The sequence below is a fragment of the Acanthopagrus latus genome, chromosome 20 (assembly GCF_904848185.1).
Source record: "Acanthopagrus latus isolate v.2019 chromosome 20, fAcaLat1.1, whole genome shotgun sequence".
Lineage (NCBI taxonomy): Eukaryota > Metazoa > Chordata > Actinopteri > Spariformes > Sparidae > Acanthopagrus > Acanthopagrus latus.
In genome coordinates, this window is record NC_051058.1 from 21,279,363 (window position 1) to 21,303,115 (window position 23,753).

Sequence of the window (23,753 nt, forward strand, 5' to 3'; positions counted from 1 at the left end):
GCATTAGCATCAGCTCCCCCGCATGCATTTCCTTTCAAAATAAAAGCCTGATGATACCGTAACAGCTGTATGATATTTGATATTGTGAAAAATATTACGATATTCGATAATATCTAATATCAACGCATGCATTAATGTGTCCATCACTATAAAATAAACCAAAAATATTCACTTCATGATCTCAAAAATCTAAGATCAGTATAACAGTATGATATTGCAGCATTTCTCAGCCCTATTTTATATAAATTACACTAGAAACATCAATAATATCAGTATGAATGGCTCATAAATATCCATAAAGCAGTATGTGCAGTGCACCAGATTTATAACTCGTCCCTCCACATGCTGTTGTTCGGTCCTCCATGGCTGACCTTGTTGTCGTGCTGCCGTGTCTCTCCTGGGTCAGCGCTAAGCCCGAACATGACTGCTGACCAGCGGCTGCCAAATCAGACCGGCTCTGCTGCCGTGCGACCGTCCGCACATATCCTTTTATTTTATTGGCCGGTGGGGGGAGAGTGAAACATCCGTATTATTTATTTTTTTCTGTCGGTGTGTTGTGCATCTGGGATTCTGGATTAACCCCCAATTTTAAGGAGGATTTGGAAAAGCGATTACCTGCCACTTCTGGACATGTTTAACCTGCAGTGGTCTGGAAAGCAATTAATGGTGTTGTTGTTGAAGTGTCAGTGCTTGTTTTTGTCTGCATGTCCTCGACTTTTACAGCTTCTTGATTAAGTATCTCACAAGCATCCCGACCCTGAGACGAGGATTATTTGCTGCATGTTAGTGTTGCAACGATTATTTTCAGGATTAAAGGTGTAATATGTCAGAAATGGCTCCAGATCCATCTTCTGCTGCAGTGACTAGCTGCCGTCAGCAAGTTAGCCATGAAGCTACGCGACCCTGTTAGCTGACAGGAGTGTGAAACTTGAATTGAGAAGTGAAATGGATGTAAATATATCAAAATTATTGAGATTTCGTGAGTTTATTTTGTATATGCTAAACTAAATGGTGAACTCCCTGCTGTAACATCTCCTAGCTGAAACTATGGGGGCTGGGGCTAGCTTGTTAGCATGCTAACTTCAGTAGACTATGTCTGCAATGAAGGACAGAGACGTTGTCACTGTTGTTTCGTCACATTCTGCTGATGATGTCTTAAGCTAAAATTCGGGCCATATCTTACAAACTGCTCCTATTAAATTGTGGTGAAAAATGGCAATCAGTGTTTCCCAAAGCTCAGGATGACGTCCTCAAATGTTTTGCTTTGTTTACAACCCAAATACATGAAGTCTGCCTCCATAGCAGAGTAGTAAAGTAGAAAATATGTAGATTGAAGAAGCTGCCATAGCGGCCATTAGCTAGTTAGCTCAGTTAGCCGTGCAGCTAGAGGTTCAGACTGGAAGCTTGAGGACCAGGGGAGCGTTTACACTGCTAGCACAGGAGCTATGGACTGATTTTAGTCAATATTTTGAACATATTCATCTGAAACTCTAACACAGAGCCTCTTTAATATAATGCTTGATGACTAATTAATGAATCAATAAGCAGTTCTGCAGCATATTAACAGAACAGTGACACCAAATCTCACATTATGCATCAAACTCAGCTTAAATTCCCTCGACATTTGTGGTAGCAGTGGAGAGAGGCAGAGACGATCACATTTCCAGAAACCGAGTGAAACGGTAACAAGAGTAGTGTGAGTAATAAAAACGGTGGAAAGTTGTGGAGAGACACGAGTGGAAACACGCCGGTTCTGTTGTAAAGGAAACGGCAGCACCACCTCCACACATCCTATTGGCTGGATCCAAAATTAGACCCGTGTTTGGAGAGTCCAGAGGGAAAGAAACACAGCAGCCGACATGCTGCTGCAGGCGGTGGGAGGAGAAGGAGGAGGAGGAGGAGGAGGAGGAGGAGGGTGGGGGTGTACTGACTGACTGACTGACTGACTGACTCGCTGGTTAAACCACCGCGCTGTCACCCAATCACAATGTAGCCGGAGGGCCATCAAGATGGAGCCACACTGTGGGGAGAGCAGAGCAGCTCTATCATTTAAACATCCCGCTGTCACGACAGCCGTGTCGTAAAATGGTAGTTGTCACTTACTGGCTATTTTTAATACCCTTAACATCCCCAAGTGGCTGCTCTTTAGAGACACAAACATCGCTGGTGGCTGAGCAGCTCTTGCTAGCAGCCCGCAGAGCTTTTGTAGGACATCCCAGGCGGCTGGTGGAGGGAGGGAGGGAAGGAGGGAGGGAGGGAGGGAGGGAGGAAGGGAGTTTCCTGGCCATCTGTTAGCTCCTCTGACCTACTATCTGCCACAACTGGAACAGCGTCCTCCTCCAGCCAGCCCACCCCCCCACTACCCTGCCTCTAATCCCAATGTTTATCTTCTAAAGATAGGCACCTCACCGTTCATCCAGGAGGAGTTCTCCTTACTGAACTCCTCTACATGTTGAGGTGAGATCGAGGAGGAGTGGGGGAGGAGGTTGCATCATGCAGGATCTCGTTAGTCTGTCTGAGCTGTGTGGGATCTTGGCACTCAGGAGAGGAGACGGTCTTCCTCCCGGGGAAGCGAAAGTGTTAAATCAATCGTGACAAGACTAGACCGGTCCTTAGGTCACGACACACATCCCATCATGGCTGTAATTTTCTTTACAGTGCCACGTTAAACTCTGCCGAAAACCTCCTCGCCCTCGTTCGCGGGCGTAGAAACGAGGGCACCCACAAGCCACCAGCTGTGGCCTCCTGATCTGTAAAGTCAAGGAGCGAAGCGGCGCCACGTGAGAGCGACCCGCAGTGGGCACGCAGGCTTGTAGTGCGCCGTTGTTGTTTCGTGCCGTGTGTTACTCGGGCTGCAAACAGTGTATTTTGTGCGCCTGTAATCCACATTCTGCTAATCCCTCTAAATACGAAGGTAACCTAAATCAAAAGCCATCAGACTCCCATGCTGCTGCCGTGCTGCCCGTCATCTGCAGCGGAGGTCAGGCTCAATATGATTCCCTCAATTCAGTGTCAATAAAAGCTGGAGTTCACATAATGACTTGAGCACCAATTAGTGTTTTTGTTGTGTTAGTTCCTTTTTCCTTTCTGTGTGAACGTCTCTGAACGGCTCGTTCTGTCTGATGAGCAGTTTCTTTAATTAATGGACATAAATAGTTGTCAGTAGTTCAGTATTTTGGAGAAGTGAGACTGCAAAGAACAACTTAGCGTAAAAATATCTATGAGGAAGATCGGATGTCAGTAAAGAGGCGACTTTATGAAACATTTTGTAGTCGTTTAAATCTACTAATTACATTTTTATTTAGTAAATGTGAGCAGACGATAGAAAGGATGTGACTTTACGCTCAGCTAACAGCAGATCAACACCAGCTTTTATATCTTTATACTGTGAATATGAAGCTCCGCTACATCCGGTCGGTGGCACAAAGACTGGAAGCAAAGGGGAAAAGTAAATGTCTCCGTAAATAAATATGCTGCCAAATGCACAGGGAAAAGCAGAACAAACTATTACTATAAAAAATAAAAAATGATATCAAAATACAGAATAAGATAACAGCATAAGAGTCAGACGAGCCCATGTTTCCAGTCTTCATGCTAGGCTAAGCTAAGCTAAGCTAACTGGCTGCTGGTTGGTTTCTTTATATTTAGCGCACTGACATGAGAGTGGTGATGTTGATTTTAGTTTGTAGTAATTTATGATTTATTTGCTCGCTCTAAAGGAATAGTTCAACCTTAACCAAACTCTGGAGCGGCGTGTGATCCGAGCGCTTCCTCCTCGTCACCACTCGTGTGAACGCACACCGACGGCGGTGATTTGGCTCAAGGCGATAACATTTTAAGCCCTATTCTTACGGGTAAAGGGAGGCTTAAAAAGTGGAGGCAGCGAGCTTGTACAGTGTTCAATGATGCATGAAAGTACAATGATACTGAATAAATCTGGGAGGGGAGGGGCTGTTTACATTTCAATGGCGCTGTCAAAACCGCCGGCGGGGGAACCATGTGACTGACGGGCAGCGCCGCAGCCAAGAGATGCTGCTTTTTGTCACACGGACGAACTCGACGCTAGAGGAAAGAAAGTGAGAAATGGATGGAGTGAGGAAAAAGTTGAGAGGAAGAGAAGGTGTCAAAATGAAAAAAAAAAAAAAAGGATTGTGGCGAGAAAATCTAATGAAATGAGTGAAAGAATGTGTGAAAGGATGAAGGTCCGGCGCTGAATTAGTGTGACTAGCAGAGCATGCAAGGTGCTGCATGCATAATCACCTTGGAAGACTGAAAGTGAGGCTTTTAAGGATTCAGCTTACTGTGTGTGTGTGTGTGTGTGTGTGTGTGTGTGTGTGTCGCAGCTGCAGAAGGCCTCCATTAGCATGCTGGAGGTGGTTATGTAAACTGTCATGCTGGTGGACCAGAGTGAATGTAGGAAGCCGGGCCTTGAAACAGAGGCCTCTGTCTGTCTTCATGAGAGCAGCTTCAGTGGTCGTGATGGATTCTCTCTCTTTTCCCCCGCGGTGCGTTTGATGCAGCTCGCCGCTGTGAGGAAACGCTGCTGATGGTCGATACGTTTTAAAGAGCTTTACATGGCACCTGAACGCCGGTGGTCAGTTATTCTGAGCAGATATCTGTGATTAAAAATGTAGACACGGTGTTTCCTCTTCATTAATTTTGGAGTGGTGGTCCCCCCGCAGTCAGAACAACACCAACACAGTTAGTTAAAAGCTGGACGTTATAATTATGAGGCCGAGTGTGTTGAAGCCGCCCTTTAATCACGATCAGTTCCACCAACGTGAACAACAGTCAGTGCTGCAGACCTCCAGCTCCCCGGGGTGCACAGGAAGTGAAGCGTGTTTTTTTTTGTTTTCTTGTTTCTCAGTCACAGTTATATTCGGACTCGATGCAAAACGAAACTGTGTAGAAGAACAAACGGTGATAAACCACCGTGTCTGCAAAAACTCACACCTGATGCAGCAGAGAACACAGAGAGACTTTCATCAGTTAGTGAGGAAGAAAGGACATTAAAGTTTGATGTTAAAGTGAAACTACGATCATGTTTGTGTGATGACGGTGAAGCTACAGCCGGGATACAGTTAGCCTAGCTTAGCACAAAGACTGGAAACAGGTGTAAACTGCTAGCATGGCTCTGTTTCTTCAGATTAAACCTTGGACAGAGCTAATGCTGCTTTCAGGTGTTCCTCGGATTGTCCGGCTTCCTGAGTTGGGAAGTCGTTCTTCCGGCTTCGGTGTGTTCATGTGCGTCATGTCGGAATGTGGAAGCAACACGGACACTAAAAGGAAGTTGTTTTAGCAGTTTATTGCTCTGAGAGTGTTTAAATCACGTGTAGATGGACATTTCCTGTATTCGAGTGACAAAGAAGAGCAAAGGGAATCAAACAATGGCTACACAAATGCATGACTGTGATAAAGGTTTCTAACCAGCAACCACCATGTTTCATATTATTTGACGGCAACTTTCCAAGTTTTTCAGATAATTCCACCAGCACATGAATGCAAAGTCTCCCGGTGGTAACTTTATATCAAACAGATATATGTTTATGTCTCCACCTTTTTAAGGCGACACATTATTTTAAAAGTGAATGCACTCTGTCTCCTCCCGCAGGTGTTCGCCACCTACCCCAACGAGGACTACGACAGGCGTAATGAAGACGTGGACCCCATGGCGGCGTCTGCTGAGTACGAGCTGGAGAAGAGGGTGGAGAGGCTGGACCTGTTCCCCGTGGAGCTGGAGAAAGGTACCGAACATCGTGAAGTCAACCTTAAAAAGCCTCGAGTCTTCTGCTGACAGTATTTGTCCAAAAATTCTGGTCACGCAAAGAAATTTAGAGCATTTCTTCCACGCTGCTCGGGGCACCGGGTCTGGGCTGTGAATACAAGACATTTTACATTCACAGGAAGGTCTTCGAAAATGAATTTCGGTATGATGAAACCACCCACTCACATCTCTTTATTACCAACGTGAACAGACCTTCGAACTGCCTTTTGCCCACCACCCTGTCTCCTGGAGGCAGAGTGCATCTCTACTCAGTGAGCCACGCGTTCAGCATCCGCTCGGCATTATGGTGCATTAATATATTCATAGAGGACTAAATTTAGCTTTGTGTACGGGGAAGTTTACGCAGGATACCATATGTGACTGTGCTCTAGATAAATGATGAGCCGCTGCGTTGCTACTGTTTACTTCTCTAATTGAATCGGGGGGAAATAAAGGCTCGAGTTACCGGAGTTTACACTCCCTCAGAACGCGACACCTCAGGCAGGAAATCTGGGTGTTATCACTGATTCTTATCCAACTTTCCACGCGGGTACGAAGAATCATTTCACGACTACGTCAAAGTCGGACTTATCTTCACCCCTGAGATACAAAGAAGCTTGTTCGTGCTTTTTCTAAATGACTGTGAATCAATTAGAGTAAGAAACAGAATGCAAAGTATCTCCGCTCACATCTGCAGGGGAGGATTGATTGATTTATAACCACTTCTGAAGAAATCCTGTCCAGGACCGAAGCCTCACTGCACAGCAAAGATATGAAGCGCCTGTCTGTGGAGGTCCTCATCATGTCCCTGCACTTTCTGATGCTCACTGTACCAGAAGAATCAGACGAGGAGCTGCGGTGAAGCTGCGAATCCATCCACCGGAACAGATTCAGCTGAGGAGTGAAACCTTTGAGGGAAAAAGAAGTCACAGTTCTGATTCCAGCTTCTTAAAAGTGAATCGCTTCTGGTTTCTTTACTTCTCCGTGACAATAAACTGAATATCTTGTTCGGTCCGACTCCTAACCCATTGAATTCTGGAGTAAGTTGCATTGTGGGTAACACAAGAATAACAAGTAATCGGCATTGTACAGTTTCAAAACAAATGACATCAGAGAGACATCAGCTTTTATAGTCCAAAACATGCTGCCTACATTACCCACAATGCAGCTCAGACTACATGCAGCTTCTTCCAGAGGCACATAAAGCTTTATTCTACTTTTTTGTCACACATGCCGGAGAACTCTTGTCGTAAACTTCATGCAGTTACCCTTTAAAGGTTTCATGTTGAGTTCGCCTGCGTGACGATGCTCATTCATGCACGTAAACAAAACCCGATACACAGTCCTGCTGGCCGTTTTAGGGGCCGTCCACATGGATCCTCGTCCAACCGACTAGCCATTTTCGTCTTCTTCTTCTTGTGTTCTGTTTCTCCTTCTACTTTATGTTTGTATACAGTGTGCAAGCTTTATGAGCATCCTCCGTCTCTTCCTCTCTGTTTTTGGTGAATTTCAAGCGCCACCTATAGGCCTGGAGTATGAACTAAAGCGTGTTGAGTCGTTTACAATTGATCCATTTGGACGCCAATGATCTTGAAATGATGCCGAGGAAGACGAGGGGAAAAAAGATACATGTGGACACGGCCTTAATCCTTTAATTCAGTTCCTCTGACTGACAGCTGGTGGCGGTAGTGAGGAAAACAAAGCCAAGAAAGGCCCTGAAGAAGACGACTGCTAGGAAACATATGTGGATGTAAACAAAGCGAGGTGTAAAGTGTTAAAAAAGATGCTTTTTAAATATTTTATGAGGCCAAACGGACACACAATCTTACAATGACATCAATAAATCAAACTGTCTACAACCTTTTCATCATAGACTACAGTGACCATACAGTAACAGCTGGTCTTGTGTTCCCATCTCTCCTCCAGATGGCGACGGTTTGGGCATCAGCATCATCGGGATGGGTGCCGGCGCCGACATGGGCCTGGAGAAGCTGGGCATCTTCGTGAAGACGGTCACGGAAGGAGGAGCAGCACACAGAGACAACCGGTACGTTAATCCAACCAAACATCAGCCTGAGGTCAGCTCAGCGGTTGTAGTTTTATTTCCAGGAGCGGATGCTTCATTGTCCCGCTCGACTCGCTCGTTCTTGGCAGCCGCTCGCGGGTCCAGCTGCCAAGAACGAGCACTTACAAATGGAGTTTGGCTTCGTGTGGGCTCGAGTATAAAGATGATGAACAGAGGCCACACTCGAGCTATTACTGTAAATCCTCTGACGCTGTCTCTTAACTGCCTCCTCCAGGATCCAAGTGAATGATCTGATCGTGGAGGTGGACGGGACCAGCTTGGTGGGAGTCACCCAGAGCTTCGCCGCCTCCGTCCTGCGGAACACCTCAGGAACCGTCAAGTAAGAGTCGCTCTGAGTAGCAGTCCTGGTTCTGACACTTTGACAATTCAAGACGCAGAAATTGACAATTCAGAGATGGTGCGTAAAACTGAAACATTTGCTGGTTTCAGCTTCTTAAAATTGAGGATTTGCTGCTTTGGTTGGACAAAAGAAGAAATTCGAGGATGTCACATCGAGCTCTGGAGCACATTTTTCAAGAGATCAACCGCGTGAGTCACAACTCGTGCTGACGTCACACAAGGAGATTATTAGCGCGATATCGACCCGCGCCGCAGGAAGTGTCTCACTTTCGTCATGATTCTGTGCAGCAGCAGCAGCCACACACTGATAACGCAGCTCGCTAATCACTGCGTTATCAGTGTGTGGATAAAACTGAAATGAGGTGTTGAGTATTTACACAATATTATCACATGTGTGTTATTAACTTACGATATAAAGATTGTCCACGGCAAAATATCGAAATTCAAAATCGTATTGTCAGTAACGGTGGTCGTCTGTCGCTGCAACTCCTGGGAAAAAAAACATGAGATGAGACGTCAGATAACGAGGAAGAAAATGTGACCCGACATAACGGGGATAAAATATGAGATATGATGTCAACTGCCCACGCTACGTCACGACATCATCAAACCACGTCTTCTGTTTTGATGAAGTTCAGTTTTTAGGAGCCTCGGTTTGCAAAAATAAGGTGAAACACGGTCGACCTCGTTATTCTGCTCATGTGCTCAGACTGATTTCTGTCTTTATTTGGATCCCTAACTTTTAAAACAAGACAAATAACACAAGATACGTAAGAGTTCGTCCCAAAACACCGCTGTGCTCTCACTTAAACGTGTGTTTATTTTTAACGTTTTGTCGCCGGGGTCGTTCCCTCGGGGTTTTTCGTCGATGTGTTTTTGTCACAGCTCACTGTGACATCCAGCATTCTTGCTTAAAGAGATGGTTTCCTCCTGATACGTGCCCACAGCGCGGGGCCGACCTCCACCACATCCTGCCTCATTCAGCTCACCAGACTGTAGATTTATATCTCACGTCTCGCCGGGTCATGATTATACCCTGCGCCTATTCAGCAGCTCCTTTTTTTTTTTTTTTTTCTTTTGAGACATCCTGAATGCGCTCCACAGAAAAAACGCTTATCAGGAACTAAATGCTCTCGCCATCAGAAGTATCATTTTCGAAAAATGCCAGAGGACTATTTGTAGCTCCGCGTCTCTTTGGCGTTTCTTTCGGTGGAGCCTTTTGTCGTCTCATTCATAATTCAGGTTTTCAGCGGTCAGCAGTGAGGGGTGATTGTTGGTGGTGCGTGTGTGTGTGTGTGTGTGTGTGACCATAGATGGGCTCATACATTATGGATCTGCTGCAGCGAGGGCGATGAGGCCTATTCATAAAGAAGCAGACAAATAGACGGGCGCCGGAGGAAGTGTGATTTGTGAACATTTAATTACCCGTTAGCGCGCAAGAAGTCGAAAGGCTGCAGCGGCCCGCCTTAACGACCGCCCGTGTGTCCTCGTCATGATTTACTTTTATTACTTCCTGTTTACACGGCGGCTTTTAATTGGACGGAGATATGTGAGTCTAAATCAGGGGACGCGTGGCCTCTGTAGTGAAGTGTACAATGAGCTGAAGGAGACGTCCAGGGTTTTTGATTTTAATCATAGAAGACTCCATAGAGACCGCCTTTGTTCATCTCTAAACAGGAAGCCATTTTCTGTCTTCAGAGAGCTTTCACATTCCTTACCATGTTAATACATTACACTGTGCCCACTGCAGCTGTGTATTCTATATGAAAAACACTTCCCTGGTCCTCAGCGGTCAGGAGGAGGAAAAGGAAAAAAAAAAAGGGACAATCATGTATTATTTAGCGTGCACATACAGTCATCCTCACACACCAGATACAGGAGGATATCAGCTCCACTGTGAGCACGCTTTGTGTTTACTGAGCTTCATCGTCCAATCTCAGGTTTGTGATCGGGCGGGAGAAGCCGGGGGAGCAGAGCGAGGTGGCCCAGCTCATCCAGCAGACCCTGGAGCAGGAGCGCTGGCAGAGGGAGATGATGGAGCAGCGCTACAACCAGTACATGGACGAGCAGGAGGTGAGTGTTAGCTGGTGCACGGGTTCCTCTGTGCGTGCTCCGTTTCTTTAAAAACAAACCTCGTGGTGGTGCAACGTCTGCACACACACACACACACACACACACACACACACAGTGCAGAAGAGACGGTGCAGTGCTTACTAATCAGTTCCCCTCCCCCCCAACCAAACACACCGAGTCCCATGATCACACTACTAACACATTTCTGAGGAGTGAACGAGAGGTTCAGGCTGCTAATTACTGACGAAATGTAAAAACACGGCATGTGAGCGGCGTGATCCGGAGCTGCGATGATTCATAGATCAAAAGAAAATAAATATATCAGTTAGTTGTTCCTCGATTGTGAGGATTTAATGCTCTTCTTTGGGCTCTGGACTCTTGTTTGGACAGAAGAAACCGTTTGAAGACGTCAGTTTTTTTTCTGGGAATTTGTGATGACTATTTCTGATAAATATCTCCCTGTTTTTTTTTAATTTAACACAGACAAAAACAGTCAAAGTGGTGCTGCAGTACAGCCATGAACACGCCCAGGATGCACTGTGCTACGTCTTTATAGCAACATGCTAATTTACAACACATGTCCATGAGAGGCTTTTAAAAAAATAAAGCTAGAGGGAACAAAAAATAGGAATTATAGTACAATGACAAATGCAATCAAAGGTGGCAGAAGTCCACACATTCTTTACTCAAGTTGAAGTACAAATACTCCAGTAAAGTAACAGAGTTCAGGCTCTGACATGGACTCAGAGTATCAGAGTAAAAAGTCTCCCTCTGAAGGACATTTGTGGTCCCGAGCAGCAACAAAGAGAGAAAATCAGAAACTCTCTGCAGATACGAGACACTAACACGCCTTTTCTCCACATTCCAGTCTCCCTCTCTGTCTGTTCGCGGCTTTTTACGTCGATTTCATTGTGCTACGTCTTGCAATGACTAAAAATATAATACGTAACGGGCCTGTTTTGAAGATGTAAAGGGGAGAAGGTTCAGATATTTGTGTTCAGATGTAGCGAGGAAAAGCAAAAGGTTGTCAGAAAAATAAATACACGGATACCTGAAAAATGTACTTAGGTAGAGTAACAAAATATTTTTACTCCCTTACTTCCACCCTTTGACTGCAAGTAGTACTAAAGTGTACCTCATAGATACACACCTTGATGTACTGATGTATCAGGTGTGAGAACACAGTGTCTCTGTTTCAGCCGTGATTCAACACCTCTGTTAGACACGTTACAGTTTCAGTGGGTGGACGGTTCCTGATCGTTCAAATGAGGTTTTGTGCACTTAAAGATAAATGATTACTTATAAATAAATAATCAATAATGAATTGAATCCCGAGTTGCAGCCCAGGGTTACAGCTCCGTCGTCATGTTGTCAATCTATGGAGAGGATAGATTCTGGTTTCCGAGTGCATTTATTGACATTTAAAGTAAGGAATCAATAACGGACACATGTGTTATTATTTCACTCATGCAGCTGAGAAATAATCCGGCACAGAGCTTGATGACGACGGCACACAGGCATCACTAAAAGGCTTTAAAGTTTATGTAACCGTTCAACCTGCTCAGGCACAAAACGCTGCCTCGAAATGAAAAATGTTCCCCTTTTTTTTTATGCAATCATTCGTTCTTCGGTTCCTCTTTCTGGATTATGAAATCCATCCCGGCACCGGCTGTGACCAGGAGTGACCTCACCGGTGTGTCTGTGTGTTCCAGCGTTTAGCATCAGTCTGATCAAACGATGAGCTCAGCTCTGAATCGGGGACGAGGATCAGGAGGACTGAAACGTGGCGCCCTCGGAGGCCCTTTGCTCTGTTAATCCATGCGTCTCAGATGTTCTCTCTGTTTTACATTTACATAAATGGAGTGTGTGCCTCAAAGCTGTGTGCACTTTCATTATGACTAGAGAGAGAGAGGAAGTTACCCCATTCATGTTAGGGTGATGGTGGGTGGTTCCTGAAAAGCATTAGGTTGTGTAATATAAAGTGTAGTTTGGGTTTTGCACCATCTAGTGTCCGTCTGGTGTCACTGCACAGACACGTGCTCAAAAACACCATTACGAGACTGTTTATCCCCAGACTCCCTTGAGAAAATACGCAATTTTGTAAGTTGTTGAGTGTGGAGATACATTATAAACTTTTTCCAAAAAGGCTGTTGCAGGATTCATAATCGGTTGTGCCGTCTTGTAAATTCGGCATTAATTACATCACATTAAGTGGTGTTTTTTTCTTGTAAAATGTCTTGGTTTGTCACGTCTTACATCAAACATTTAGCAGCTGTTTGAATGCACCGTTTCAACTGATTTACACTAATGACAGAAACATTTTACTGACAGTGAACTTACCAAATTTCACAAAAACTTTGAGAAAGCCACCAACAAGACTCCCTTGAGAAAATGTGCAATTTTGAGAGTTTTTGAGTGAAGAGAAACATAAAAAACCTTCTCTAAAATAATATGGCAGGAGTCTCAATCATTCAAGCCCTCTTGTAAATTCGGCATTAAATACAATTCAATAAGATGTTCTCTCTCTCCAAAAACTGACAGTTTGTCGCGGCGCTGCTGTACCAGCCCGTCTGCTTCTGTGTCTGAAGTGCATCTTACCTCCCAACATTTAGCAGCTGATTACACACACTTTTTCAACTGATGTCATAATTGACACTAAATCTATGAAAGAAGAAAACACTTTACCAGTCGTGATCATGTCACATTTTACAAATACAGTAAGCACTCACTTATGCAGACCAGACTCCCTTTGAAAAATGCTCAATTTAGTGAGTTGTTAAGTAAGGAAAAACTAATAAATGTTACTTAAAATAATATGCTAGTATTCTTTATTAGTCAAGCCCTTGTGAAAATTCGGCATCAAGTAGAATACAATGAGTTGTTGAATTCCTTGTGAAAATGGCCAGTTTGTCAAATCACGTCTTGCCTGCCTGCATCGACCAGCTGTTTCGACAGATTTCATCATTTATGCTAAATCTATGAAAGAAGGCGACATTTTATTGGCAGTCAACATGTCAAATTTTACAAATACAGTAAATGTTAATGAATACAGGCCAAACTGCCTTTAAAAAAAACAGTAATTTTGTGAGTTGTTGAGGAGAAACATCATAAACTTTTTATCTCCTGTAAACCCCCCGACAAAGAAAGCTCACCTCCACTAACCAGATGATGGTTTTTGGCTGTTTTGAGTTATTATTATCAGACTTTTGCTGTCACCCTCCCAACAAAAAAATGGAGGCGTACTGAATCTCAATGCGATGCTCAAAACAAAGACATTTTTGGTTCATAAATAATTCATCACCAATCTGCCCTCTTACAAACACTCAGCTCCTCTGGATGATCTGCAGAACGCGCTGTGCACACTTCTATTTGTAAATCTTTACAAAGTAAATACAAAACTGTTAACAGAATGTGAATTAAGCTTTTTCTAATTTGGTCATTTAAACTGTATATATTTACGTTTGTCTGTGATTGATTCAGGGTGGTGAATACGGCACAGATGAGGAAGAGGACGAGGACGAGGAAGTCAGCCCGCCGTATCCCAGCGCCATCGAGGTGTTTGACTTGGCGGAGAACGAGGACATGTCGCCTCTGGAGACGGACCCTGAGAAACTGGCCCATAAGTACAAAGAGGTGAGAAATTAACTCTTAACTGGAACTGGTTTCCTGTTTTAATCACAGCGTCCCTCCTCTGATGTAACTAATACTAACACGTGTGTTTAAAATCTGTCTTCGCCGTGAAGCTCCAGATAAAGCACGCTGTGACCCAAGCTGAGATCCAGCAGCTGAAAAGAAAGGTAAGATTTTTCAATTATGATTTGATGATTATATCAAATAAAAGTTCTTCCTAATCCTGTTGAGCAGTGCAGAAGCACTGAGGGATTAAACCCGTCGCTTGTCTCTCCAGCTGCATCACGCGGAGCAGGAGAAGCAGCGCTGGCGAATGGACAAGGCCCAGCTGGAGCAGACCCTGCAGGAGAACAAGGAGCGGATGGAGAAGCTGGAGGGCTACTGGATGGAGGCTCAGAGCCTGTGCCAGGCGGTGGACGAGCACCTGAAGGAGACGCAGTCGCAGTATCAGGCCCTGGAGCGCAAGTACAGCAAAGCCAAACGCCTGATCAAGGAGTACCAGCAGAAGTAAGATGGCGGGGCTGACGGCGGGGAGCTGACAGAGCCGTGTGATGTGATGTGTCACCGTCTGACACTCTGATCTGCTTCCTTCAACAGAGAGATCGAGTACCTGAAGAAGGAGACCCAGCGGTGTGCACAAGTCGGAGCTGAGGCCTCTCTTCTCAAAGAGGAGTCCGGACAACTCCAAGAGCAGGTACAGGAAGCAGGAGGTGGACTGTGTGCTGTGGTTCAACTTATGTTGACGCTGTGAAGCAGACGTCTGATTAAGCTGAGGAAACAGAAATTTGTTGGGAAAAGATTGTGGCTTGCAGGGGACGAGGACGGGGTGGATTAACAGGTCAAACACAGGACTTTTTTACAGGGAACTGTTTCCTGTGTGAGTTATTTTAACTCAAAGCATGATTTCTTTCTCTTCCTCCATACCTAAATATTCCACGATCGTCGCAGGAAACATACACGCTTGCTGAGATACCGAAGTTTCAGATTTGTCGCAGCACACTGTCTCCCCGTGTGAAATGTGTCTCTGTCCGTTTTCCTGTTTTTGGCCTTTCTTCAAATGTTCCTGGAGACTTTCAGTGAGGGGTCAGGGTTTGCAGAATAAGGAGAGTCAGCACTCGTCTTCGGACCAGCTGGTCCGGGATAATTTTGATTCACGGTCGGAGGACAATGTTCTGCCCGAGAATCAGTCGTCTCAGTTTAAGGACGACATGCTGAGCAGAACGTCCTCCATCTCCTCGTCTCAGCTTTCTGCCTTCAGCTACAAATTTAAACTTTAAGCAGTTTTATCTTCCAACGCGCTTTCTTCCAATCTTCCACAATGAAATTTGTCCTAAAAAGAAATATCTTTTAATCAGAGTTTTTGTCCGTACGTCAGTCGTTTCTTTGATGGTTCGCTCACTTCAGATTGAATCTCATCCTGCTGTGAACAAATTTAACTCTCTCTCAAAATTCCTCCAGTTTTAAGTGGCAGAGAAACTTTTAATGATTTGTTGGAGTTGAAGTTGCAGAACGAGTTCAGAACTCACTGACTGCGTTTACATGCACACTGTTATGTCAAATATGACGATATCCCAAAGTGTGCTCGAGTTTATGTTGTGTGAATATGAAAACTTATTTTAGAGATGAGAAAGATTTGTGATGAAGAGTCATGGTCATTAAATTCCTGGAGAAGTTTACAGTTTCAGTGCTCTGATGTCATCGTGTTTGATAACCACATTTTAGGGATCTTTGCAAAATGCGGGTGAAAATCAGCTGATATAACAGAATGTTTTACCCTCTTATTTTGTCATCTGCCTCAGAAGTTGAGTATTGATCGGCCCCTTTGTTGGGAAATCCTGATGAAGGTATTTTCTGACTGATCCTCTGATTCAGACATGTGGGATGTGATGATATCACTCTGGTTTTAGGAGCTTATTTTCGAGATGCATTCAGAATCCGTGTCCCAGTTTGTGACCTCTCCCCTGTTTGTTGACAGCTGTGTGCAGCGCCTAGGATGAGAGAAAGCCCACGTTTCTGACTTTCTTGACTTTTAAACATGATGAGTAGTTTGGATATCAAACAGCTTTTGGATACTCACAGATGTCCCAACAAAGACTTCAAGAGGGAATGTGCACAGCTGCATGTGAAATATTCATTTTCACCGGCAGCTTAGTAGGAATATTTATACACTTTGCAGCAGCTACAATATAAACTGGATATCTTGTGTATGTAAACTGAGTCACTGAGAACAGTTTGACCCCAAAGTTATTTAGAAAGTCTTGAGGCCTTTAGACAAATCTTAAAATAGTTTGAAATGAAGTGAAAATGCTCCCGATGGCAAAGAAACCTCAAAGGACAGAAATCTGTCAGCGACGCGACTCACACTGCAGCATACAAGTGACAATATGTGTGTTCTGCCTACAGTTACATATAAAATAAAGTTATTATTGAGATCAAAAACATCTTTATTGTTTTAACATTAATCAGCCCGTCTTCTCTCTGTCTCCTGTGCAGGTGGCTGATCTGGAGTGCCGGGTGGAGGAGCTGAAATCTGAACCTTTATAAAAGCCTTCGTCCGCCACGTCTCTCACAGAGCAGAAGATAGTGTTATTGTACTTGCGATGACCTGCAGGGCATTCCTCGTCTCCAACCCGAGCTCGTGGTCACATACTGTACGTGTGTCCTCAGGCTTCGTGTGTTTTTCGGCCACTTAACCCCTTTTAACCATGTTTTTCTGTTTGTGGGAACGTGAAGAACGCTTCTACCGTCACAAATACAGACTCTGTCGAGCTCTAGATGTGTACTGTTCCTTTTTAATTTCCAGAGTTCAGTATTTAATCCCTTAATTTGTGGTTTTTGTGACAGACCAGGCTGTTGCTTTTTAATTGCCAAAAAAACAAAAATCCTTTTCTTTCTTTTCTTTTTCTTTCTTTCGCCTAGTTTTGTGACCTTTCTTTTCTGACTTTGTACAGACGTGATACTGTGTGGTTTAACAATCAGTTTGGTTTGTAAAAAATTTTAATATGTGTATAACATTTAACATAATATAAACTAATGAGATTGAGGGGCTGGTGTATATTTTGCGTGACGAAGATGAAGTGTACATTGGACGGAGATTGCACTGAAGAAGACATCGACGCGGTGCTTCGCTGGAACGGAACGGGAACTGTGTTGTTGAGGTGTCTTCGAAATTGTACAAACAGTAACCCAACCTTCGTAGGGGTCCTGTCACTTAACCTTGAGAACCACCTGCTGCCTACCTTTCAGAAGTGTTTGTGTGTTTTTTTACACATTAGGACTCGTTAACGAGCGTCCGATCCTCCGGTTTCAAACCCCCTCCCTCCCTTTCCCCCCCTTTCGCTTCTTTGAACAAACAAGGACCACAGAAACAAGCCTCCACAACTGCTGTGCCACAAACGAAAATGGATCTCTCTTATCCCTTAAAATGGATGTTTTGTCAAGGACTTGTGTAACTGGTATTAGTTAGGACTACTGATATAAAGAAACATTACGGGACTGGGATGTTGGAAGAAGCCGTTACCAGCAGCAAACGTATAGATTTAAAAAGCTCGTGTCTCTAACCAGCAGCTGCACTTTGACACCGCTGTGTGTAGCACATGGAAAAACACTGCCGGGTTTCTACCTGTTTCAATTTCAGCACAGTTTAAACATGAAATTGAGTCTACTTGTGTCAACTGTCATACCAGTATGTTTGTATAGTTCAGGTAAGACTGAAATATTTTAATTTTACTTAATATTTATAATATAGTCAAGGTGGAAATATGAGCTAACAAGGACATTAAAACTGACAGAAGCAATGCAAAAAGCAATGTTCATTAGACAGTTCTACTGTGTCATGTATAAAAGAAGTAGATCCGGATGACTACAAATTTAAGATTAATGAATTGAAAAATAAAAAAATAACAGGCATGGTTATGAGTATTTTCATAATATTAAGGCTTGTACAGTGCACATGCTTTGCATTGTATGTTTTGTGGAATAAATGGTCAACAGTGATGGTCGAGTGGTTTTTTATTTCAAAGCGAAGTCGAGGAGTGCATGTGGCTGTCTGGAGTTTCTTTACACTTCCTGTTAACTGCAGCTGGAATGAAGAGTCCTTAAATATTTTGTAAGTTCTTAATATAGAAATCCACCATCTTGTGAACAAAATGCTGTAAAGAAACACAATATACTGTTATGTACAGGACATTCAAAATAAAAATAAAAAAAAAAACGCTCTGCCACACTTGAGGAACACAATCGTGAAGTACTTGAATGTTTAGTGCAACTTAGTTAATACTGCCAACTATTTAAAGGGACAACTCACCCAAAAAAACAGATTTTTAGTCTTACCTGTAGTGGTGTTTTTTATTTTATTGTTTTGGCAGCGATCCGACATCTCCAAAACAATCTACACAGATAAAAACCACCACAGGCTACAGGCAACCGAGGCTTTATCTGCGATTGAATACGAGTCAAACCTTCATAAAAAGCTTAAAAGAATAATTATGACGAAAGAGGCACTTTTAAGATTTACCGTACTTTCGTTTTTGTGCAAGCTATTTTGCAGTGGGGTGCAGGGGCACTCTTAAATAGAAGGTTTTTGAACTACTCACGGTTTCTGCTGCACCTCTGGCACGCTGCCGTCATGGCAGACAAAAAGTGTCTCGATGCTGGTGTTCAAGTGTAGAGACCCTGGTGATACTACGAGCAAAGTTTCATGTTGTGTCGAGCCTTCTTAGTGTTTTAAAAACAGAGATTTTGATGCTAGTGTAAAAGTGCCCGTAGCACTCCCATTGAAAATTAGCTTGCCCAAAAACTAAACTACGCTAAATCTTAAAAATGCCTCTTTCATCGTAATTATGCTTTTACATGTAGGTTTGACTCATATTCAATCGCAAATAAAGCCTTGGTTGTTTATTGGCGAGAGTTTCACTTTAAATATGTATTTCTGATTCGGACTGAACTGTCCCTTCAAGCACATTATTCCCAAAGTCTTATGTCTACAAGTGCATCTTCTGATGGTGTCTCCTGAGATGATAGTTCCGGGAGAAGCTCTTCCCGCACTGGGTGCATTTAAACATTCTCTGTCCCAGGTGGAGCATCTGGTGAGCTTTGAGACTCTGCGGCCGGCTGAAGCTCTTGCAGCACTCGGGGCAGCTGTAGGGCCTCACACCCGTGTGCTTCCTCTCGTGTCGCTTCAGGTCTCCCGACTGCCGGAAGCTCTCCCCGCAGTGGGTGCACAGGTACGGCTTCTCCCCCGTGTGAGTCCTGAGGTGCACGTTGAGCTGGCCGATGTAGCAGAAGCTTTTGCTGCAGTGGGGGCAGATGTACGGCTTCTCGCCCGTGTGGATGCGCTGATGTTGCTTGAGGCCGTAGTGGTTGGTGAAGCCCTTTCCGCAGTCTGTGCACAAGTACAGCACCTGCACCTGCTGGATGCACGAGTGAGATTTTAAGGCTTTGTTGCTCTCAAAGCTCTTCCCGCAGTGGGAGCATACACATTGTTTCTCCTCCTTCTCTTCCTCCGGCGGATCCACGTGGCTGTCTGACAGGTACTCCACAGGGTGGTGCCTCTTGATATGTTTAATCAGGTAGCTCTTCATGGTGAAGGAGAACTGGCAGAACGAGCACGGGAACAGCTCCGACGTGCAGTGATACTTCATACACGTGTTGCTCTTCTGATGCTGTTTGAGCTTGCCTGATGTGCTGAAGACTTTACCACAGCGGTCACAGCTGTAAGACTTTGCATTTGAGTGCACCGTCTGCTCGTGTCTGTGAAGGAAGCCCGACTTAATAAAGGTCGCCCCGCACTGACCGCACTTGTGCTGCCTGAGAGGACACTTGTGTGCTTTGAGCTCGTCTGGGTTTGCGTATGTTCGTTTGCAGCGGTTGCAGCTGAACCACCTGTATTTTGTCAGCTTCCCGTTTCGAGCAGCAGGTGCTTCTGGCTCGGTGGAGCTCCTCTCACCCTGAGGAGAGCCGCTTAATGGCTTCTTGCAGATGGCCGCCCTTCGTTTTGGAGCGATGAGCTTGGTTATGGCAGACACTTTAGATCTTGCTCCGGCTCGCTGAGGCCTCATCGAGGGACGTTTCTGGAGTTCATCCACTGAGGATTGTGGAACAAAATCTGGATCTTGTCTCTGATCCTCGTCTTGAATTTCCACCATGGTCTCCTCTGAGTGATGCTCACTGATGTGCTGCTGAAGGTCCTCCACTGAGGGAAACGTCAATAAACACTCAGCACAGCTAAAGGGCATGGTGGCAGCTGGCTCTCCAGCCCGTTTGATTCTTTCTCCTGTTTTGCTTCTTTTCTGGTGACTCTGCAAGTGCCTAGTCAGGTCGCAGTACTGGCCAAAACACTTCAGACACACGGTGCAGACGTACGGGCGTAACCCTCCATGGACGGTTGACTTATGCTTTTTGAGGTACCCGTCATTGGTGAAACCCTTTCCACACTCTGAGCAGTTGGGCTGGGATGTTTCTGTCTCTCCTGCAAAAGTATTTTCAGCTTCAGTTACATCCACAGCTCCTTCTAGAGTCGCACTTACATTCATTTGGTCTGTTTTTTCGTTTGTTTCCTGGATTGCAGCTGGCTCTGACGTCAGTGTCGCACTCTGCTTTGCGCTCTGATTAGAAACGTCTGTCACTTTGATCATGGCCTTCTTCCTGTGAACTAGCTGGTGTCTGATTAAACCAGACGCCTGGCTGAAACTCCTCCTGCACTGTGTGCAGCAGTATGGCCGTTTGTTTGAGTGGACACAGAGCTTGTGCCTCCTGAGGTGAGGTAGCTGCTTGAAAATCTTCCCACAATCACCACACGTATTGGACTCGGCAGAGTCAACAGATAACACCGACAGGGATGCTGCAGCGTCACCCGAGTCGGCCGTGGAAGCTGGATTATCAGGTTCAGCTGCCTCAGCAGGTGTTGTGCAGGCCGCTTGAGGCTGGAGATGGATGAAGTCAGTGTGTCGCTGGAGGAAAGCCTCTGTAGTGAAGGACAGCGGACAGTGGGAGCACAGGAAGATTTGATGTGTCGCATTCGTATTACTCTCTAGAATTTAAAAGAGAAGAAGACAAAATTTAGCTGGTCACTAACTACAGATACAGAGTTAAACTCAGGTGATTAAATGTACCTGCTGCATTCAACTTCATCAACCTCAGCTGGGCCCAAGCTTCACTGAAGTGGTCGAGAAGTTTGCTGCTCGGCCAAACCATGAGTTCATCTCCAGGGTGGATGGTGCGACAGCAGTGAAACAGGATGCTGCCTTTGTACTCGACTGCCAGCAAATTGGCCTCGTCTTTGTTACGAGAACAACTGACGTATCTGTGTGAGGGAAAAAACGGGGACTGAATAGAATATCGACAGATTTATTTATTTATTATGTTACTTTGCCAGGGGAGAAGAATGCAGGGAACAATACCTCATCCAGTTTGAGACTGAGTCTCTGGCAGCATCGATGTACTCGTACTCATCTTTTTCTTTGCAAATCTGCAGAAAATGAGAATATCATCAAGACAAAATACCCACATATAATGACAATAATCACAATAAGAAAAATCTAGAGAGGGCAAATTTGAACTACAACTCAAAGGTTTAATGACACTTTGTCAGGTAAACTCACCTCCCAGGAGTAGTCACTCGCCATGGCATTTTCCCTTGTCGTCACTTCACCCTCATACGGTCCAAAATGCATTCCTGGAGACACCATCTGTCCATGATTTATGACCCCAATGCCTGCACTCGGAATACTGGATCTGCCTATCATCAGGCCATAGGGAAGAGTGAGGAGGGCCCTCTGGGGAACGCCCATGCTCGTTGGAAAGTCAAGAATGAACGATGGGCCGTTGATGTTTGCGGGATTGCTTTGGTCCTGGAAGAGTGTCAGACACTCCTCACAGTCTAGAGAACAGAACACAGAGGAATGGGGTTATCGAACTTTACATGTAGATATTATTAACATGTACATTCTTGTCAGAGTCTGTGAAAAGGGGCTATAAATATTATTATTGTTAGCCACATACTAAAACAAACAAACAAAAAACTTAAGTAAAGTAAAAATAAAGTCAATTTGTGTTCCCACCAGGGCTGCAGCTAACAACTTTTTTCACTATAGATTGATCTTTAATCTATTTTCTTGATTAACTGATTACTTGTTTGGTCTATAAAATGTCAGAAAATGGGGGAAACTGTCGATCAGTTGATGCTCTCAGGTGTCTTGTTTTGTCCACAACACTTAGATTTTAAAAGTTTACTGTCACAGAGGAGGAAAGAACCTGAAAATATTCACATCCTAGAACCTGAAATCAAAGACTCTTGACTCAAACAATTAATTATCCAAACAGTCACATTGAATTAATAGTTGACAGCTAATCAACCAGCTGTTTAAGCTCTAGTATGTCTGGATGGAATCAGGCTGGTTTTATGCATTCTCATTAATGTAAATAAAAGCAACAAAATTAAGGTCATACTAACAAACATATGACAGTTTTTGCTCATTATATATCTCTAATCTAATATGGGATCTTTGTGTTAAACCCAAAGATGCTGTGACTACAAGAAGAAGAGGAAAGAGTGTCTCTCACTTACAGAAGCCATTACTGCCCTCTAAGTTGTCTCCATGTCCCACAGTGCCCAGCAGTCTCTGGATTGGTGTTTCTGCTGGCTCCACATCTGGTATCACTGGAAAAACAGACACATCATTTTAGAAGCTCAAACAAAATATGAAATCAAGTCAAATCACCAGCTCAGACACCATCATAAGGTAACTTTTATCACCTTCAGGGCTGTTGTTTTCAGGTGTCTGTCGCTCCTCCGTTATAACAACCTCCTCGACTGTTTCTCCCCACTCCACACCGCTGCTCCTGGCCGACATGGGTGCAGACTCCTGTGGATAATTAAGTGAGCCATCAATGTTTGTGACAGCTGCTAACACTAAGAGCTAACTTACATGAACAGACAGACGGCTAACGTTAGCATGTTAGCCTAGCCCGCTAAACGTCGGCTAGCAACTAATTTAGCTGGCTAACATTATTTTCATTCAGCTACAGAAGAACCGTAGTTACGACAGGATACCGTGAACACAGTGCAAGGCTGTCAAATTAGCTGTTATGGCTAAAAAGACAGCCATACCATAGCTATCCCTGCTGCTCCGGTGCTAACACAGCAGAGGAGCAGGACTGATGTTACCACAGTGCATTTCCGGTTAATAATTCCAAAATCAATGCAAATAAACGTTTGTACTTACTGAAATCACATCGGTTATAATCCTGGGGTTGTTTTGCTAACCGAGTTAGCTACTGTGCCGTGCTGGTTAACATATGTGTCGCACTGAAAATCAGTATCTGAACTAACCGAGACTGGAGACGCTTCCCCGGAAGTAAATACACCTCGCTTTCAATACAATAGTCCACATCCTGTTCTTTTCAAAATAAAAGTCGACTACGAATTTTATTTCATTTTTTCGGTTTAGCTGCTATTTCAGTTACTTACAGAGTGGTCATCATTAACTCCGTTCAGAAACATTGAAGCGACACATATGATACAATGTCAACATTGCTTTAATAGAGCAGTAAAATTCTGTGACTATATTTCAAAACAGCATGTCCGACCACAATCGGACAAGAGCGCCGCTGGTGTAGTGGTATCATGCAAGATTCCCATTCTTGCGACCCGGGTTCGATTCCCGGGCGGCGCACGTGTTTTTGTCTCACAACAATAAATCTTATGGAAGTGAAAGACAGAATAGCACGTTGTTTCATCAAAGGATGGATTCATTTATTGCGAACAGCAATCACAGTTGTGTCTCTTATCGCATGTTGTCAATATTGCTGACTGCTATATATTTTCTCTTGTTCATATCTTGCTTTTGTACTTATTAACTA

The 23,753-nt window shown here is 44.3% G+C and overlaps 2 protein-coding genes and 1 non-coding gene across 3 annotated transcripts in view; 2 read left to right on the top strand and 1 right to left on the bottom strand.

Moving 5' to 3' along the window:
* LOC119009857 (neurabin-2-like) overlaps positions 1–17,888 on the top strand; it is a 27,266-nt gene extending 9,378 nt beyond the window's left edge. Inside the window, exons 2-10 of the mRNA XM_037081553.1 lie at positions 5,612–5,744; positions 7,691–7,811; positions 8,065–8,169; positions 10,130–10,262; positions 13,743–13,895; positions 14,006–14,059; positions 14,170–14,399; positions 14,490–14,586; positions 16,386–17,888. Of these exons, the coding sequence (XP_036937448.1) occupies positions 5,612–5,744; positions 7,691–7,811; positions 8,065–8,169; positions 10,130–10,262; positions 13,743–13,895; positions 14,006–14,059; positions 14,170–14,399; positions 14,490–14,586; positions 16,386–16,436 (1,077 nt within the window). The 3' untranslated portion in view covers positions 16,437–17,888. The remainder of the gene's footprint in view (positions 1–5,611; positions 5,745–7,690; positions 7,812–8,064; positions 8,170–10,129; positions 10,263–13,742; positions 13,896–14,005; positions 14,060–14,169; positions 14,400–14,489; positions 14,587–16,385) is intronic.
* Positions 17,889–18,699: 811 nt separating this feature from the next.
* On the bottom strand, positions 18,700–23,259 carry prdm9 (PR domain containing 9). Its single transcript, XM_037082519.1, has 7 exons — positions 23,117–23,259; positions 22,648–22,756; positions 22,459–22,551; positions 21,494–21,771; positions 21,293–21,360; positions 21,005–21,195; positions 18,700–20,922 (listed from the first exon to the last, which is right to left on the bottom strand). The coding sequence occupies exons 2-7, from the start codon at positions 22,742–22,744 to the stop codon at positions 18,875–18,877; spliced, it is 2,775 nt and encodes a 924-aa protein (XP_036938414.1). The 5' UTR covers positions 22,745–22,756; positions 23,117–23,259; the 3' UTR covers positions 18,700–18,874.
* A 236-nt stretch (positions 23,260–23,495) lies between these two features.
* trnag-ccc lies at positions 23,496–23,566 on the top strand. Its single transcript has one exon. It is a non-coding gene; the product is annotated as a tRNA-Gly (tRNA).
* The last annotated feature ends 187 nt before the right edge of the window (positions 23,567–23,753 follow it).